The 18,177-nt window shown below is 55.6% G+C and overlaps 3 protein-coding genes across 3 annotated transcripts; all 3 read right to left on the minus strand.

Moving 5' to 3' along the window:
• Positions 1–5,391: 5,391 nt before the first annotated feature.
• On the minus strand, positions 5,392–5,974 carry LOC140897026 (ribonuclease). The gene has a single exon (XM_073309281.2). It carries the CDS (start codon positions 5,954–5,956, stop codon positions 5,525–5,527), a length of 432 nt encoding a protein of 143 aa, XP_073165382.1. The 5' UTR covers positions 5,957–5,974; the 3' UTR covers positions 5,392–5,524.
• Positions 5,975–9,620: 3,646 nt separating this feature from the next.
• Positions 9,621–12,068, minus strand: LOC140897424 (ribonuclease). Its single transcript, XM_073310128.2, has 2 exons — positions 11,662–12,068; positions 9,621–11,083 (listed from the first exon to the last, which is right to left on the minus strand). The coding sequence occupies exon 2, from the start codon at positions 11,075–11,077 to the stop codon at positions 10,640–10,642; it is 438 nt and encodes a 145-aa protein (XP_073166229.1). The 5' UTR covers positions 11,078–11,083; positions 11,662–12,068; the 3' UTR covers positions 9,621–10,639.
• A 3,073-nt stretch (positions 12,069–15,141) lies between these two features.
• Positions 15,142–18,177, minus strand: LOC140897027 (ribonuclease pancreatic). Its single transcript, XM_073309282.2, has 2 exons — positions 18,125–18,177; positions 15,142–17,307 (listed from the first exon to the last, which is right to left on the minus strand). Exon 2 carries the CDS (start codon positions 17,281–17,283, stop codon positions 16,840–16,842), a length of 444 nt encoding a protein of 147 aa, XP_073165383.1. The 5' UTR covers positions 17,284–17,307; positions 18,125–18,177; the 3' UTR covers positions 15,142–16,839.

The following is an 18,177-nucleotide window of genomic DNA, read 5'->3' on the forward strand; positions in this document are numbered from 1 at the left end:
AGTGTCTTAAACTCTATGAGTTTTGCTTCCACAGGAGATACACTCATACACTCATTCCCATTAGCCATCCTGGCTGCGTCCGCATCATCATCCTTACTGAAAACTGAGGCAAAGTATTCCTTTGGTTTGGGGCCATCCCTGGACTGTTCCTAACCTTGACATCCTCATCTTCGTCCACCCTCCCTGCAGAGCAGTCCCACATCTTCTCTTCTCGTTCTCTTTTTATGGATGTGGCTGAAGAACCGGCTACTAGCTGTTTTCATTGCGAGTGTAACTCATCCAGCCTTTTGGCAATTCTCTCTATCCCTGCATCCCCTTAAATACCAGTGTTCCAGCTATTCCGCCGTGGTTCTGTTACTCCTCGAGTGTCCGGTCTCATCTCCTGCACCATTTGGTCCAGTGCTTCCCCCCAGGCCCCTCCCATTCACATTGCGGCTGTTTCTCTCTGCCCTTGCCCGGGGTTCTAGCCAGATTGGGCACTGTCCCTCGGTTGCCTGTGTTCCTGCCCTCTGGGGTTCTTTACTAGAGCCTCATCTGCCTGATTTTCCTCTCCCTGTGTAATAAAACCGGGAGACGTGTCTCTATGTCCTAGTTTAACACTCGCTATCGATCAAGACGAGAGGACATGGAGACAACGTGAGCTGGGAACCTGCTTCCACCATTCATGGTACCAAAGCTGCTCCAATTCCCATCACCCCCTCATGCACCCCTGTGCCCCTCTTTGGCCCCATCCCCCGTCCACTCCACATGGCTCCAACCCCATCCCCCTGTCACTCTGACCTTCTCATCAACTCTGCTCTCCCGGTGTCTTCACCCCCAGCTGGGGAGATGAACCCAGCCGCTGATGGAGCAGAGAGTCCCCTGAATCTCCTGCTGCTCCTGGCTCCATTATATTGGCCCCAGCAGGGCAGGGCAGAGTGGGGTGGAGTAGGGGCAGCTGACTGGGCAGCACATGCGTCTACATGGCAGCAAGGAGCTATCAGGAGGGGTGTTAAACAATCCCCTGCCTTCACTGACTGGTCTTATTGTCCTGGCCCAGGAGCCAGAACAGGCTGCAAGTACTCCAAGGTCTTGTAACCTGCCCCGAACACCTGGGTTCTCTCCACGCAGCTTGGCAGCTCCAGGTGGGACTGGAGCCAGCTTGATCTGTGTTGTCTGGCCAGGGACCAGCGGCTCAGGGTTTATGGGCAGCAGGACTGGGTGAATTGCACTGAGCAGGGAAGGCCTGGCTGGGTCAGAAGGGCCTTTGATGGGGGAACATGAAAGCGACGGGGCTGGGGCATTTATGGGGGCAGAGAGGAATAGGCTGTTGGCTGAGCACCTGATAGGTGTGGGGGCATCTTGGACACTTGAAATCCAGCTCCTGAGGATGAGCCATCCAGCCTCCCACCGACAGGGAACGTTCACAGTGTGGCTAATGTTAGCCCAGCTACAGTCAGTCTTGAAAGAGAGACCATTGCCTAACAGTGAGGGGAGTTCAATGCTGGTACAGCGTCCCCGGGGACACACCAGCTGGGGGAGTCTTTATGACACAAGATGATATCTTTCGAACAGATCCAGCTGCTGGAAGAAATTTGCCAGGGGTCAGGCTGGGTGATTGTGGGGTCCCGTCTGGCTCTGAAATCTGAGAACCTCAGTCTCTCTGTTCAGCCCCTTCTGTTATGGGCCATGGGGAGAACAGCACCTCTGCATTGCCCACAACATCCTCACTCACAGCACAGCATCCTCACTCACAGCACATAACATTCACAGCACTGCTGTAGGATCACGACTATCATCCAATCTCAGACTTCAGGGCTTCAGCTTGCAGGGGTCAGGAAGGCTTGGTGTATTCTGGGGATTTGAGTGCGTGTGTTGGGGGGGATGGGGAGGGCGGCCCATCTTCTTCTGAAGCATCAGGGATTGGCCATAGCTGGAGAAAGGACCTCGGACGGTGTGGTCCAGAGACTTCTGACTGGCTGGTGGGTTTTGCTCCCATGCACAGGGTCCGACTGATGGCCAGCTTTGGGTTAGGGAAGGAATCTCCCCCCTGTGGGGGATGACATCTGGGCATGTCTCAGTTAATCAATTCCCTGCCACGCGGGGTCCCCTTGGTCTCCTCCTGGTTCACAACACTTCAGTCTCCCAAGGACGAGAATGTTTTCCTCTCATTAAAGTCTTTAGCTTCAATGCAAGGGCACCTGGCTGGCGTTTAACAGCCTGTGCTGTACAGGAGGTCAGACGAGGTGATCTAATGGCCTCCCCTGGATTTAAACCCTGCAGAACTGTGAATCTCTGCCAGTCTAACTCTCCATGTGGGCAATCTTATTCCCAAATGAGTCTGCCTTTTTCTGGCTTCTCAGGCCCCATCTGGGCTTGGACGAGCACAGAGGTGGAAGCGTACAGGGGCTTAAAGCAAAACAGCATGATACCGGGCGCAAGCTACCAACATGTGCTTTAGTTAGGCTTGAGAAAACACTATATTTATTTGTCTGTAATGTTGACAGATAATCTCAATGTTTATTTGTTAGCAAATTTTCTATATTTATTTAAATTTTCACAGTTGCTTAAAATTATGGATTTTATTTTTATCCATTTCCATTTCTCCAGTTGTGGGAAATTAGATGGGGTCAGACATTCAGTTTGGGGGTGGGGGTGGGGGTCAGACAATAATTGTTTAATGCCAGAAGTCACTGCGATTCAAAAAGCTCAAATTTATCACCATTAAAACACAAATTGGCAGAATCACATGTGAAAATGTACAGAGTAAATCTCCTTAAATCAAACACCCAATAAGGTCTCAAGCTGCATTTTTCTTACTTTTACCTGTTTGTACATTTTGATTGTTGTTGATGGCTGGAAGTTGGAGCTAGACAAATTCAGCCTGGAAATAAGGGGTACATTTTTAGCGGGGTGGGGGGGGAATTAATCAATGGAACGATTTACCCAGGGTCCTGGTGGATTCTCCATTGCTGACGATTTTTCAATCAAGATGGGATGTTTTTCTCAAAGCTCTGCTGTAGGGATTATTGTGAGGCAGTTCTCTGGGTCACAGTGGTCCCTTCCGGCCTTGGGATCAACACCTGCCCCCAGTCTTCTGGTGTGTCTCTCTTCCATGGGGAAACAGCCACTTTGCTCCTTGAGACATTCTGTCTCCAGTCTGTAGGGGTGGGATTAGACACCCCCCCAACCCTAGAGAGACGGGTATGTTAAGCTCCTGCCTTAGCCCACTCCGCCAGCTGCAGCAGGTTCTCAGGGCTACCTCCTGGTGGTCTCTCCTTCCCCAGCCCCTCTCCCTGGCACATCCAGCTGCAGCACCGACCCCAGAGGAGTTTGCTACTGGGGGAGCCCAGTTCCTGCTCTCCATTTCAATGGGCATGCCCCCCCCCCACAGCAGGGGATCCCTGAGACACCACGGGGTGGGAGTGCAAAGAGGGCTCAGCCGAAACACAGGCGGCTGTGGTTGTAAGGGGGACAGCAGGAGATAAGGGCGGTGCTTGCGACTCCTCCCAGTTTCCAGTACCGGGTTTACAATGCCAAGGGGGCCGTGGCACCAGGCCCACACTCAAAAGGGGCCCCGCCACCCAGACTGGGGCCCACCCTCCTGCTCCACCCCAAAGCCCTGTTTCTGCTCGGCTTCTTCCCCCAAGACCACACCCACTGCTTGGTCCTCTCTGCCCCTTCCCCCCCCTCACCCCCTGCACACTCCTCTCCATCCCCTCCCTTCATGCAGGGCCTCAGGGGAAGAAGCCGAGTGGGGGCAGGGCCTTGGGGCAGATGACGGGCAGGGCCTCGGGGGGAAGAGGCCAAGTGGGGGAAGGGCCTCGGGGCAGATGACGGGCAGGGCCTCAGGGGGAAGAGGCCAAGGAAGGGTGGAGTCGTGGGGCGTAGTGTGGGGCAGGGCCATGCCAGCTTGGCATCATCCATAAATGTTATCAGCACACTCTCCGCTCCATTACCCCAGTCATTAATGAAAATATTGCCTAGCACCGGACCCAGGACTGAGCCCTGCTGGATATGCCCTCCCAATTGGACAGTGACCCATTGATAACTGCCCTTTCAGCCAGGTCTTCCCACCAGATGTGCACTCACTTTATAGGAATTAAATCTAGACCCAATTTCCCTTGTTTGCTTGGGAAAACGTCATGTGCGACTGTGTCCCAAGCCTGACTTAAATACTTATTAAAAGCAGGTGTGGGGGGTCCCTTCTAGCCCTATGGAGACTTGAAGTGGAAGCAGAGGTGCCATAAATCTCAGACAATCTCATTCCCAGAGCGCCTTCCCTGACACATACCCCTGGAACCAGCTTAGCTGGGACCAGATGACACTTGGCGTTCCAGAGCCAGAAGGAACTGAACCCTTTCCCCCAACCCCACTGGTGCCCTCTAAGGGGAAAAGGCCCCCTAACTCATTCTTTGGCCCCCTGAACCACACGTCCAACAGAGAAGGGGTTGGACCGGAACCAGAGCCCAATAGAGAGCCAAACACCTGTATCTGATGCCCCAACACCTCCTAGCCCTGCTGTCTGCAGAACTTGGAGGAGACTAGACAGGTGAGGATGGAGGAAGAGACACAGAGAGCGAGACAGAGGGCAGACTAATTACGCTGCATCACCTTCCAAGTCAGGCTGCGTTTGCTGTGCTTTATTGCAGGAAATAGCAAGAAAATCCAGGTTGTAACAGCACCCAGGGGACATCTGGAAGCAATCATCTCCCCACAGCATGTTCACAGGACAAAGACTGAAAAAGCACTGTAATGCACTATGCCTGAGAGTGGGGGCAGGTTATGGGCAGCTATACTGTATAATGGGCAGTAGGGGGCAGCAGAGGGTGGGGGTGGGGAAGGGGCAGCTATACTGTATAATGGGCACTAGGGGGCAGCAGAGGGTGGGGGTAGGGAAGGGGCGGCTATACTGTATAATGGGCACTAGGGGGCAGCAGAGGGTGGGGATGGGGAAGGGGCAGCTATACTGTATCATGGGCACTAGGGGGCAGCAGAGGGTGGGGATGGGGAAGGGGCGGCTATACTGTATCATGGGCACTAGGGGGCAGCAGAGGGTGGAGGTGGGGAAGGGGGGCTATACTGTATAATGGACACTAGGGGGCAGCAGAGGGCGGGGGCGGGAAGGGGCGGCTATACAGTATCATGGGCACTAGGGGGCAGCAGAGGGCGGGGGCGGGAAGGGGCGGCTATACTGTATAATGGGCACTAGGGGCAGCAGAGGGCGGGGGCAGGAAGGGGCGGCTATACTGTATCATGGGCACTAGGGGCAGCAGAGGGCGGGGGCGGGAAGGGGCGGCTATGCTGTATCATGGGCACTAGGGGGCAGCAGAGGGTGGGGGCGGGAAGGGGCGGCTATGCTGTATCATGGGCACTAGGGGACAGCAGAGGGCGGGGGCGGGAAGGGGCGGCTATACTGTATAATGGACACTAGGGGGCAGCAGAGGGTGGGGGCGGGAAGGGGCGGCTATACTGTATAATGGGCACCAGGGCAGCAGCGGAACAGGGTCTGGGGGGACTGACAGTGCTGTGCAATGGGCCCGAGCTATATTGCTCTGTCGTAGTGCACAGGGAGCCCCCCATCACAGGCGATGCGGATGCGTTGGGTGCTGGTGCCCCCGTTGTAGTTGCAGGGCGGTCTCTGTGATCCCCCCTGCAGCCGGCAGGTGGTGAGGGCAAAGGAGGCTTTGCTGTCTCGCAGGTTCCCACCTGCCGGGGTCCCCCCAGAGCCGCAGATGGTGGTGATGCTGGCAGCGCTGTCATGGATGAAGGTGTTGGTGAACTTGCAGACTGGCGAGGTCATGCCCCTGCGCTGCATCATCTGGTTGCAGTAGGTCCTGGTGTCCGGGGCGGCAGTCTTTGGGTAATCGATGTGCTGCCTCAAGAACTTGTCATAGCGCGTCTCCCCCCTGGCCAGAGCCAGGCACGCGGCCAGCAAGACCAGCAGCAGTGTTGGGTGGGGTCCCCTCTGGGCCATGATACCTCTGCTGCTGGCTCGCCCTGCAGTAGGGAGGAAATGGAGGAATGGACAAGGGGGAGGGGACCTGTTTGCACCATGGGACCTGCACCCACTCATCCCCTCCAGGCCCCCCGCACCGCCGGGGAGCTCCTTGCAGATTGCAGGCTAAGGCTGCCAGGCAGGCAGTCGCTTCGTGCCAAACTCCAGAACTTTATTTGCAGAGCATTAAAGTTACCCAGAATTGCCTCAGCCTCTGCCAGAACGTCAAATGCTCCTGAAACCACTAATTAAAGAATTAAGTGGAGCACACCAGCTCCGCCCCACAACCATCACTCAAAGAGGGCAGAGTTAAGGGTACAGGGCTGGGCTGCATTTACTAGGTTCCAGAAATTTGAGGGCTTTCTTTCTTTCTTTCTTTCTTTCTTTCTTTCTTTCTTTCTTTCTTTCTTTCTTTCTTTCTTTCTTTCTTTCTTTTCCCATATCTATCTATCTATATATCTATCTAGCTGAAGACACCCTTCCCAGCAGCCTGGTTCTGTGATACTGCCCTTCTCCATGGATTAAGGCAGCTCTCTCTTTTTGCCACGTGGATTCTGATTGGCTAGTGGCCAGTGGAGAATAAGAGAAGAGGGATTCCCACATTAGACCAGCTTGAGGGTCCAGCTAGCTCAGTATCTCCTCTCAACCTGTGGCCAATACCACCTGCTTCAGAGGAAGACCTCTGCCCTCTCCTCTCTCTTCTCCCCCACCTCTCATAGACTTTACAGCCAGAAGGGACCATCATGATCTCTGCACATTGCAGTCTGACCTGCAGGCCACAGAACCTCACCCACCCACCCCTGTGATAGACCCCAAATTTCCAACTGAGTTACTGACGTCCTCAAATCATGGTTTAAAAACTTCAGATTCTAGAGAATCCTCCATTTACACTAGTTTAACCCCTCAAGTGACCCATGCCCCATCCCCCTGCGGTTCTGACCTTGTCACAGACTCTCTGACCTTCTCAGCTCCCAGTGCCTTCGCCCGAGCCTGAGAGATGGACCCAGTCGCTCACAGAGCTGAGAGTTCCCTGAGCCTGCAGCTATCCAGGTTCTGTTATACAGCTGCGGCCAGGTGGGGTTGGAGGAGCAGCACCTCTGGCTACGTGGCGGCACGGACCCAAGGCATCCGGGAGCAACAGGAAGAACCAGCTGGGTTGCAAACAATCTCATTCTTCTTGGCTTGGTCTCCGTGCCCTGACCCATGAGCTGGAACAAGTTGGAACTTCTCCAAGGTCCATGTGTGGATAAGGTCGTGGTCACACTGGACTCCCAGCTCCTCTGATCAACCCATGACACCTGGGTTCGTTCCATACAGCCTGGCAGCACCAGGTGTGCTTGGAGCTAGCTCAAGCCTTGCTATTCAGGGAGGAATGATTTGAGTATAAAAATATTTATCTTAAACAGGGAAATAATTAAGTTATCTGGCAGCTCTCAAGCCACTTCCTTAACAAATTCAGAAAGCCAGGAGTGACCTCTCCAAAGATTGTTGAGAAAACTCCATATGTTTACAGCCTGTCCAAGTATCATTTAAGTTTTAAAAGTCTTTAAAAAAAAAAAGCTGAAATACTTTTAAATGGAAAAGAGGAAACTGAGTTTCAACTCCTGGTAAAAATGGCAGGGTAGCTCAGGTGATGAAATGAATACAAGACAGAGTTACAACTTTCACTTGAAAGAAGTTCTGAACATTTCCTGCTCCAGAGACAAAAGCCACATAGCCGTCAAGTTGGAGAAGATGGACTGTTGCTAACATATTAGCAGGTTTAATAGATTCATAGATTCCCATGCCAGAAGGGACCATTGTGATCATCTAGTCTGTGACAGGGTGTGCATACCCCGCACTAGGCAGGAGAGGGTTAATCCCACACTTTGGGCAGACGAAGTCCCACCCCTCTGACCATGCTGGGCATGCTCCAACAGCTGTGCTAGTATAAAGGAGAGCAGCCCAGCTCAGTCTGGACTGACTGCTGAGGAGGAAGGATGCTTGGTGGAGGCTCTAGCCCAGGAGCCATTACAGCTCTTACATGCGGGAGCTGGAGATCATGAGATTTAGACGGGAGACCTGTTGCCTACAGATGATTGGCAGGTGTTGGAATCCCAGGGAGTAACCTGCATCAAGGAACCCTGACACCACATGGATGAGAGCTACAGGAAGCATAGCAGGAAGTAGTCCAGGGAAGTGGAGTGAGTAGTATTTCCTGCCCATGGAAGGTCAGCGTGTTGCAGTTGAATTCCCCACTGATCCAGTGGTGGACCACTCTGCCACTATTAGGGCCCTAGGTCAAGAAGTGGTGGAGTCAGGTGGGCCCAGGTCCTGCTATCCTGCCTGCCACACCCATTCTGGTAGAAGCCCCCCAGATCTGGCCACTAGGCCATGCTGCCCTGCACTCGAGGGCTGCTGTGTTGACTCTGGCCCCTAGGCCACGCTGCCCTGTACTCGAGGGCTGCTGTATTGTCTCTGGACATTGGGCCGCACTGTTGTGAGGCCCAGAACAGTCTGATAGACTGTAACCATGGTGTCACCACACCCACGATACACCCCACAGGGGGACGGGGTGTGCAAACACAGCCATGTAGTCTGCCCTCTTGTAGAACATATGCCAGAGGACTTCCCCAAATAGTTCGTAGAGCAGATCTTATACAAAAACATCCAGGCTTGATTTAACAATTGTCAGTAATGGAGAATCCACCACGACCCTCGGTGAATTGTTCCAATGACTAAATACACCTCCTTTGCCTCTGCATCACCATCTCAGAACTGCCCCTGGAACCCCTGGAGATTCACAGGTCTGTAGGGAAAACCCAAAGTTTGGCACTTGGACCCCCATCCCTGAAGAGAGTGGAACCTAAATCCACACTCCCCGCTGCTGCAAAGTCTCTTTGAATCATAGAATCATAGAATATCAGGGTTGGAAGGGACCTCAGGAGGTCATCTAGTTCAACCCTCCGCTCAAAAGCGGGACCAATCCCCAATTAAATCATCCCAGCCAGGGCTTTGTCAAGCCTGACCTTAAAAACTTCTAAGGAAGGAGATTCCACCACCTCCCTAGGCAACGTATTCCAGTGTTTCACCACCCTCCTAGTGAAAAAGTTTTTCCTAATATCCAACCTAAACCTCCCCCACTGCAACCTCAGACCATTACTCCTTGTCCTGTCCTCTTCTACCACTGAGAATAGTCTAGATTCTAGTCTAGAATCCCGGCTGCTCAGCCCTTTCCCCTCCCAGACGCCAGCGGAATTCTCCACTGGCTCAACCAACCTGGCTCACTGTCCAGTTTTTTATCCCATGTGGAAGGATCTGGGTGCAACAGGGTGTGGGAGCATGTCCAGGACTGTGGGGGAGAGCTGAGCTGGGAGTCCCAGCTCCCTGAGTCAATGAGTACCCCAAGGGCTTACTCTCCACTGATTCCCGAGTAGACCAAATGGATCCTGCTGGTCTTGGCACAGACAATATTTCCCCACATGCCAGGAGATGATAGCAAACAGCTGCTCCTGTAGCTTGGAGACTAGATTGCTAAACAAAGGGCTGTGGGTTGAAATCTCACTGCAGGATTTCCCCAAGGCATTTCATGCTGAGTGCTCTTGTTACACTTCCTGACTTTCCCCTAGGACACACAGATCCCCATAAACACAGACCACAGCCCTTTCTAGCAAAGTGCTTTATTGGAGGAAGCAGCAAGAGACTGAAACTCAGGAAAGGAAATTCCAGGATTCAGATCGATACATCTCTCTGATTATTTATTAATTGTAGTGGGTTAGTTCCTAGACGACCTGGTCACTGACCATGGCCCAAGTTCTGAACAAGCACAGAACAAAAAAGATGCGCCCACCCCCAAATAACTGATACGATTTGAATGACAGTACCACTTAGAGACCTCAACTGAAACAGAGGCATGTTTGTGTTCTAGTTATGGTACAGACACAAGATGAGAGCCAATCCGTGCCACAAGGAGCTTCCATGCTAAAGAGACTTGATGGACAACATATGGGGAAACTGAGGCACAGAGACTTCAAGTGATTTGTGCAGGGTCACAGAATTGGGTCAGAGGAAGAATAAAAAATAAGACTCAGGTATCCTGAGTCCCAGGTTTGTCCTTGAGCCACTGTACCAGCAGCACATAAAGGATGGGGAAGGGGCGGCTATACTGTATAATGAGCACTAGGGGGCAGCAGAGCGTGGGGGTGGGGAAGGGGTGGCTATACTGTATAATGAGCACTAGGGGGCAGCAGAGCGTTGGGGTGGGGAATGGGTGGCTATACTGTATAATGAGCACTAGGGGGCAGCAGAGTGTGGGGGTGGGGAAGGGGTGGCTATACTGTATAATGGGCACTGGGGGCAGCAGAGCGTGGGGGTGGGGAAGGGGTGGCTATACTGTATAATGGGCACTAGGGGGCAGCAGAGCGTTGGGGTGGGGAAGGGGTGGCTATACTGTATAATGAGCACTAGGGGGCAGCAGAGCGTTGGGGTGGGGAAGGGGTGGCTATAGTGTCGAGTGGGCAGTGGGGCAGAAGAGGGTGCGGGTGGGGTAGGGATCTAAGGGATTTAAGCTGCTGAACTCCCAGTCGCACCAGCGAGGGACCTGGCCCCATTGGGTCCTAATTTCTTTAAACTCAGATGAAATTGCCAACCTCACTGTCCCTCCCCCCTCTCGCCTCCTTGCCCCTAGAGCTGTGTTTTATAGTGCACGGGCAGCCCTCCCACGCATGCCACGCGGATCCGCTGGGTGCTGGTTCTCCCGCGGTAGTTGCAGGGGGGTCTCTGAGTGCCCCCTGCCACCCGGCAGGTGGTGATCTCAAAGGGCGCGTTGCTGTCATAGTAATTCTCGGTGCTGGGGGTGCCCCCTGAGCTACAGACGCCGTCCACCTCGGCTGGCCCCGCGTGGATGAAGGTGTTGGTGGGTTTGCAGGCATCAGCTGTCAGGTTCCTCCGCGGCATCAGGAGGTTGCAGTAGCGCCGGGCGTCCGGGGCGCTGGTCTTCGGGAAGTCCACGTGCTGCCGGTGGAATTTCTCGTGGCGCGTCTCCCTCCGGCCCAGAGCCAGCCAGGCGGGCAGCAAAACCAGCAGCAGCAGCAATGCTGGGCGGGGTTCCTTCAGAGCCATGGCTGTCTGGGGGGGGAAGCATGGGCAGAGGTGGAGGTCTAGTGGATGAGAGCAGGGCGGGCTGGGAGCCAGGACTCCTGGGTTCTCTCCCCAGCTCTGCGAGGAGAGTGGGGGCTGGTGGGTTAGATCGGAGGGACTCCGGGGTTGTATGCCTGCCTTGGGGAGGAGAGGGGTCTACTGGTTAGAGCAGGGGGAGCTGGGAGCCAGGACTCCTGGGTTCTCTCCCTAGCTTTGGGAAGGGGTGAGTTCTAGTCAGATTGCAGGGCAAGGCGGGGAGTTAGGAGCCCTGGATCTGGGGCGACTGCTCTTTCACCCCTAGTTTCCTCAGGTGTACAATGGAGCTAAACCCATTGACCCCAGCTGGGGATCTGCCCCCACCAATTTTAAACTTCAACTCATGGAGCTGTTTCTTCTCCACACAGTGAATATTACGTGACAGGCCTTTTGGATCCGTGTTTCACTCTTTAGACCTGTTCCATATTACTCTATTTAGCACACTTCCTACGGATCATCTACAATACGAGGTTCCCTGAGCCTTCTTGCCTAAATACACTGGTCAGCTTAGGCCCCGATCTACAACTCACCCCAGTCCTGATGCCTCGGTTTCCCTTGGAGTATGGATCAGCTGCCTGCAAAGTGTCTGGGGCTCCGTACTTTCTGGGTGGGTGTTATATACCGAGCCCGGCTGGAGAGAAAGACACTGCGGGGGCAGCTGCACTCAGAGAAATATCCTGCTGGCCAGCGTTGCACAATCCGTGACCCTGGGAAACACTGAGGCACCAGCCCAGGGGGAAGCTGAATAAACAATGCTGCTAATGAGGGTCAAATTCTTCTGTCTGTTACATGGGAATCTGGCTTTGGCGCTGTGTAATGGTCTCCTACTGCAGCCACCTCTGGGGTGGAGCCTGGAAAATGGGGAACAGCTGCTCAGGTCAGGGCTGGAGGTGAAGGTATCCTCTTGACAACACGGCAGGAATTTGGGGAGGGGTAATGTTCTGCCCTGAGCTGGGAGCTAGCCAGGACACTGGGCTTTGTCTAGGGGATTTGGGAGCCCCAATCTCATTCATTTTAATAGGAATTGGGGCTCCAAATCCCTGTAGCAGCTTTGGAAATAGCCTGAATCACCGTTCTTCAGTTTCCCCACTGGCCAAATCCCATGGCAAGGATACTCTCAGCTTGAATGGCCACAAACAGAGATGAAGGCCTACCGGAAATGCAGCATAGCACCTCTCCGGGGCATTGAGGTCAGTGCTGATTGTGCAGGGAGAGCTCCCCCTACTGAGTCACTTGCACCATACAGTCCAATATTTGGTTGTCCCATCATGACACGGATCCAGACTGCACCTGGCCTGTCGTAAAAACCAACTCAGCAGAGGAGAGATCATCAGCCCGCTCTGAACCCCTGGGAAAAGTTCACAGGGAAGAAATGTTGCTATTTGCGAGGCCCTCTGGCAACATGGGCTCGTCCCCCGGCCAAGTGAGGCCCCACCGGGAAATCAGTGTTTTGAGAAAGCAGAGATAATTAATTCCAAACTTCCCAGAGCTGGGACTTGCTTTCTGCGGAGAATCCTGGGAAACGGAAGGAACACAGTCCAGCCGCCAGTGGGGCGATTAATGGTGGGGTCATAGCAGGACTCTGAGTCCCTCCTAAGACACTAGATCTGGGGGGGTTGGTCTGTGTGGGGAGTGTGGGTCCCACTTGGGAGGTGAAGGGATCCGGGGTGGGCCGGCCCGGTGACACAGAACAGCTGTGCCTAGAGAATGGAGGGGGACAACGGGTCTCTAGCAGCTGAGACATAGCTGGCCATGCGGCAGAGCTGTGTCCAACTGGGGCTTTGTCTGGTTGCTTATAACAGGGCTACCCATTCCCCTGAGTCCCCGAGCCAGTCACGGGCAGAGGATTGGCGAAGGGGGGAGTGGGTGCCAGAGGGGAAGGGCAGGGGTTCACTCCAGTGCCATGAGGCTGTATTGTCACAGTGAGGTGCTGTGTAGTTAATGCTGCTCAGGGGTCTGTCCGACATGGGTACGGGGCCCCAAGGGAGGGATCAGGGCAGTACCAGGGTGGCGGGACAGCTCCTGAAAAAAAGGGCCAGGCCGGTGGTCCAGAGTGTCCTGGCACCACATGAGCACTGGTAGGGATACATGCTGTGTATGGGGGCTCTAATCAGTAGGGGGCAGTCTCCTCTGGCAGTCAGTGCTGACCCCCATGCCCCAGCATGGCATTAGTGGGTGCTGTGCTGCAGGGAGCGGGGAGGGAGATCATTAGAAGGCGCTCTCCCCTGGCGGTCAGTCCTGGCCCAAATGCAGGGTTAGGGGGCACTGTGCTGCAGGGATTAGGGCAGGGGGCTCAGTAGGGGGTGCTGTCCCCTGGCAGTCAGTGCTGGCCCCAGTGCAGTGTTAGGGGCCTGTGCTGCAGGGAGTGGGCAGGGGGGATCAGTGGGGGGTGCTGTCCCCTGGCAGTCACTGCTGGCCCCAATGCCCCAGCATGGCACTAGGGGGAGCTGTGCTGCAGGGAGTGGGCAGGGGGGATCAGTGGGGGGTGCTGTCCCCTGGCAGTCACTGCTGGCCCCAATGCCCCAGCATGGCACTAGGGGGAGCTGTGCTGCAGGGATTAGGGCAGGGGGCTCAGTAGGGGGTGCTGTCCCCTGGCAGTCAGTGCTGGCCCCAGTGCAGTGTTAGGGGCCTGTGCTGCAGGGAGTGGGCAGGGGGGATCAGTAGGGGGTGCTGTCCCCTGGCAGTCAGATCTGGCCCCAATGCCCCAGCATGGCACTAGGGGGAGCTGTGCTGCAGGGAGTGGGCAGGGGGGTCAGTGGGGGGTGCTGTCCCCTGGCAGTCACTGCTGGCCCCAATGCCCCAGCATGGCACTAGGGGGAGCTGTGCTGCAGGGAGTGGGCAGGGGGATCAGTGGGGGGTGCTGTCCCCTGGCAGTCAGATCTGGCCCCAATGCCCCAGCATGGCACTAGGGGGAGCTGTGCTGCAGGGAGTGGGCAGGGGGGATCAGTGGGGGGTGCTGTCCCCTGGCAGTCACTGCTGGCCCCAGTGCAGTGTTAGGGGCCTGTGCTGCAGGGAGTGGGCAGGGGGGATCAGTGGGAGGTGCTGTCCCCTGGCAGGCAGATCTGGCCCCAGTGCCCCAGCATGGCACTAAGGGGTGCTTGTGCTACAGGCAGTGGGGCAGGGCCTCAGTAGGGAGCGTTCTCCTGTGGCAATCAGTGCTGGCCCCAATGCACTAGGGGGTGCTATGTTGCAGGGAGCGGGGTTGGGGGCTCAGTAGGGGGAGCTCCCCACTCACATTCACTGCTGGCATTACTGACCAGGTCCACTTGCCATCCCCCTCCACTCTAACCAGGTGGCATATCCCTCCGTGGCACATGCCAACTCCCAGGGGTGGGCACAATCCCCCCCCCCCGGTGCCTTATATAATTCCTCATCCTTTGTCTCCCACTTCGCTGTGACTTGGCTATAGCGGGCGGGTTCTCCTCTGCCTGGCTCCTTGGGCTGGGGTACCAGCCACATGTGTGTCCGCGATGCAGAATTGCTTTAGGGTGTGATGGCACCCAGCATGGGGGGTGCTGTGGGGGCAGTGGGTGCAGAAGGGGAGTCGCAGGAGCAGGAGGGGCTGAAATGGGGGGAATGTGGCAGAGAACCACAGGAGAAGGGCTTGGGGGGGGGGGTGTGAGGGACTCCAGGGTGGGGGGAATGTGGATAAATGGAGGATGTGGATAAATTGGAGAGAGTCCAGCGAAGGGCAACAAAAATGATTAGGGGACTGGAACACATGACTTATGAGGAGAGGCTGAGGGAGCTGGGATTGTTTAGCCTGCAGAAGAGAAGAATGAGGGGGGATTTGATAGCTGCTTTCAACTACCTGAAAGGGGATTCCAAAGAGGATGGCTCTAGACTGTTCTCAATGGTAGCAGATGACAGAACGAGGAGTAATGGTCTCAAGTTGCAGTGGGGGAGGTTTAGATTGGATATTAGGAAAAACTTTTTCACTAAGAGGGTGGTGAAACACTGGAATGCGTTACCTAGGGAGGTGGTAGAATCTCCTTCCTTAGAGGTTTTTAAGGTCAGGCTTGACAAAGCCCTGGCTGGGATGATTTAACTGGGAATTGGTCCTGCTTTGAGCAGGGGGTTGGACTAGATGACCTTCTGGGGTCCCTTCCAACCCTGATATTCTATGATTCTATGATTCTATGAACTGAGTCTGATGTCTCAGCACGTTGGTATCTTCAATGAAATCCGTGAAATCTCCAAGAGTTTCCTCTGCCCATGGCCCAGAGTCGAGTGTGCATGGTGGGGCAGTACCCGGCTGGGGAGGGGTGAATGACCCTAGGAGCCGTGGCTCTGTGCTCATGGGTTAACACCCAGGGCTGCTAAGCCAGGGGTTGGAAATTCAACTCTCCAAGGAGCCCTGTGTCGCCCTTCAGTGAATTTGTCTAGTCCATGTTGCCCTCCACCCAGAACTGGCAACAATCCCAGCCATGCCCGTGCCCTTGGCACCATGCTTTGCAGATACAGAGCATGTGACATTGCAGATCACGCTTCCAGGGTCTCCCTCTGTAAGTGGCCTCCCCACTGGGAGAGGGAAATATAGGCTGAGCTGGGGTGGGGGTGGAAATAGCTCCCCAGCCTTCAAAGGGTGATCTCAAGCCAATCCCCCGCTGTGGGGCTGGATTGTAGCTGGTGCCCCCTGAGCCAGCCAGTGCCCCCTGATCTGGGGCTGGATTGGAGCCAGCGCCCCCTAGAAAGGAAAGACCCTGTGTCCCATTCCCTGCCAGCCAGTCCCCTGTCCTGTGGCCAGATCAGAGGTTGGGCCCCCTAAATAACCCCACGACAATCCAGCCGTGCTCTCTGAAGGTCATTGGGGCAGCTGTTCACCCCGTGCCAAGTGCCCCACAAACAGGCGCCAGGCCGTTCTGCATTGGCAGCATTGTATTGCTAGTGGCAGCCAGAGAATCGAACTCCCCAACAGCATCACCCAATGCCACCGCAGAAATAACCTCCCCTTCCGCTTTCCCCTTCAGCTCAGGTCACAGCCTCATCTTATACCCACATGAGAGATGTCAGAGCCAGGGACGAGACCCCAAGCGCCTCCCAGTTCTGCCCTTGCTCCGGCCTAGCAAATCTCATTGCCTGGGGAGCTCTGGGGGGAAGGGGGGACGACGGAACAGGTGTTAACCTCTCCCACAGTGCCCCCCATTTCTACCCGGACCAGCAGCCCCCTTCCCATCTTAGTCTTGTGGTGTCTGGCCACACAAGGCTCAGCTGGTTCCACATCCCCCAGTGACAGGGCCAGATCCAGTCATGCAGATTTAGACAAATCCAAGGGGGTTGTGGGAATTTTGATCAGATTTGGGGGGCTAAAACTGGCCTCTCAATGAAATGGGTCTGAGGTTTCAGAGCTGCTCGGCCTCTTCCACTCCTGGTGGGTTCGCGGCAGCTCCAGCCCAAGTCCAGGCCAGTTGTGTTTGGATCCTGCCCAGTGAGGTGGGTCCTGGGCTCAGACTGAGGGTCTCTGTGCCAGCTGAGGGGGCTGGCACCCGGATCTTCATTTGTGTGGATGGAGACTGGGCACCCAGCGTGGGAAATCCCCCCCGCAGGCCCCAAGCTGAGGCACTGAATGTCCCTGTGGAGACCCACGGCGGGCATTGCCCAGGAGGGGCAGGTAAGGGCAGGTATGGGGACAGGAAGCCCCCAGCAACAGAGGGCTGCTCAGGATCAAAGCGGGGGTGGGGGGAAGAAGGGGGATCCCTGCTCCCCGCTCATGGCAGGTACGTTGGCTGTAAGTGCACAGGCAGCCCCTTGGCACAGGCCACGCGGATCTTGGTGTTGCCGATTGCAGCCCTGTATCTACAGTGCCCCGGACGGGAGCGGGGCAGCGCCCGGCACGTGGTGACGTTGAAGGACTCCAGGCTGTCGTAGAGGTTGAGGCGAACGTGTGTCCCTCCCTGGGCACAGATGGCCTGGAGCTGGCCAGCGGGGGCATGGATGAAGGTGTTGCGGCGTTTACAGAAGACGCGGGTCAGGCCCCGGCTCTGCATCATGCGATTGCAGTAGAGCCGGTCGTTGGCAGCCCTGGTCTTGGGGCTGTCGAAGTGTCGGATCACGAACTGCCGGTAGCTGGCACCTTTGCTGAGCTGGGCAAGGCTGGCAGCCAGCAGGACCAGGGTCAGGAAGAGCAAGGGGCGGGGTCCCTTCAGGGCCATGGCCGTGTCTGTCACTGGATCGACCTGCAGTAGGTAGTGGAGGGAGATAGATGGAGAGAGCGCTGGGTGGGGATCTGCCTCCTCCATGGAACCACCTGGGCCGAAACCTCACCCCCTGCCAGTCCATTCTACCCTTAAAGCCTCATTAACCTGACCAAGATCAGGGCCCACATTGTGCCAAGCACTGCACATATCCAGAGAAAAACTCTTACAGTCTAAATGGGCAAAGCACACCGAGAAAGGGTTGTTCTTCCCATGTTACAGATGGGGAAACCGAGGCACAGAATGGTTAAGGCTCAGCTTTGCAGCTCTAATTTGGTGGCTTGGGTCCCAGGGGTGTACATGAGGGTTTGGCCTCAAGACTCCTTTAAGGGGTTTGAAAATCCCATCCTAAGACACAGAGAATGAAACCCAGGTCCCCTAAACCCCAGTGGGGAGCCTTGGCCACAACCCCAGCCTGCCACTAACTCTCTGCTTTACCTGTTTGTCCACAGTGCATCCTTCGTCCGCACTCCCAGCTCTCCCACTTCTGCGACCCCAGATCCTACTCCTCTCCCAGAGTGGGAGAGAGAACCCAGGAGTCCTGGCTCCCAGCCTCCCACTTCTAACCACTAGACCCCACTGCCCCAGGAGAGATCCCAGGAGTGCTGACTCTGGATCTCACCTCCTCATTCTTTTACCGTCTTGCCAAGATTGTGATCTCAGCTGCCTGGGGGTCAATCCAGAGTCACCCCTGCGTACAGTGAGATCAAGGCCGGATTCTGTGCCCAGCCCCTCTGGGGTCAATCTGCAATGACCCTCCCTCTGCATTTCCCCCCGGCTGGGTCTGTTCTCAGCTCACCCAATTCCTGGGGCTCCCGTCAGAGATGGATCCAGCTGCCAGCAGAGCTGAGA

Source organism: Lepidochelys kempii, chromosome 13, assembly GCF_965140285.1.
Source record: "Lepidochelys kempii isolate rLepKem1 chromosome 13, rLepKem1.hap1, whole genome shotgun sequence".
Taxonomy (NCBI): domain Eukaryota; kingdom Metazoa; phylum Chordata; order Testudines; family Cheloniidae; genus Lepidochelys; species Lepidochelys kempii.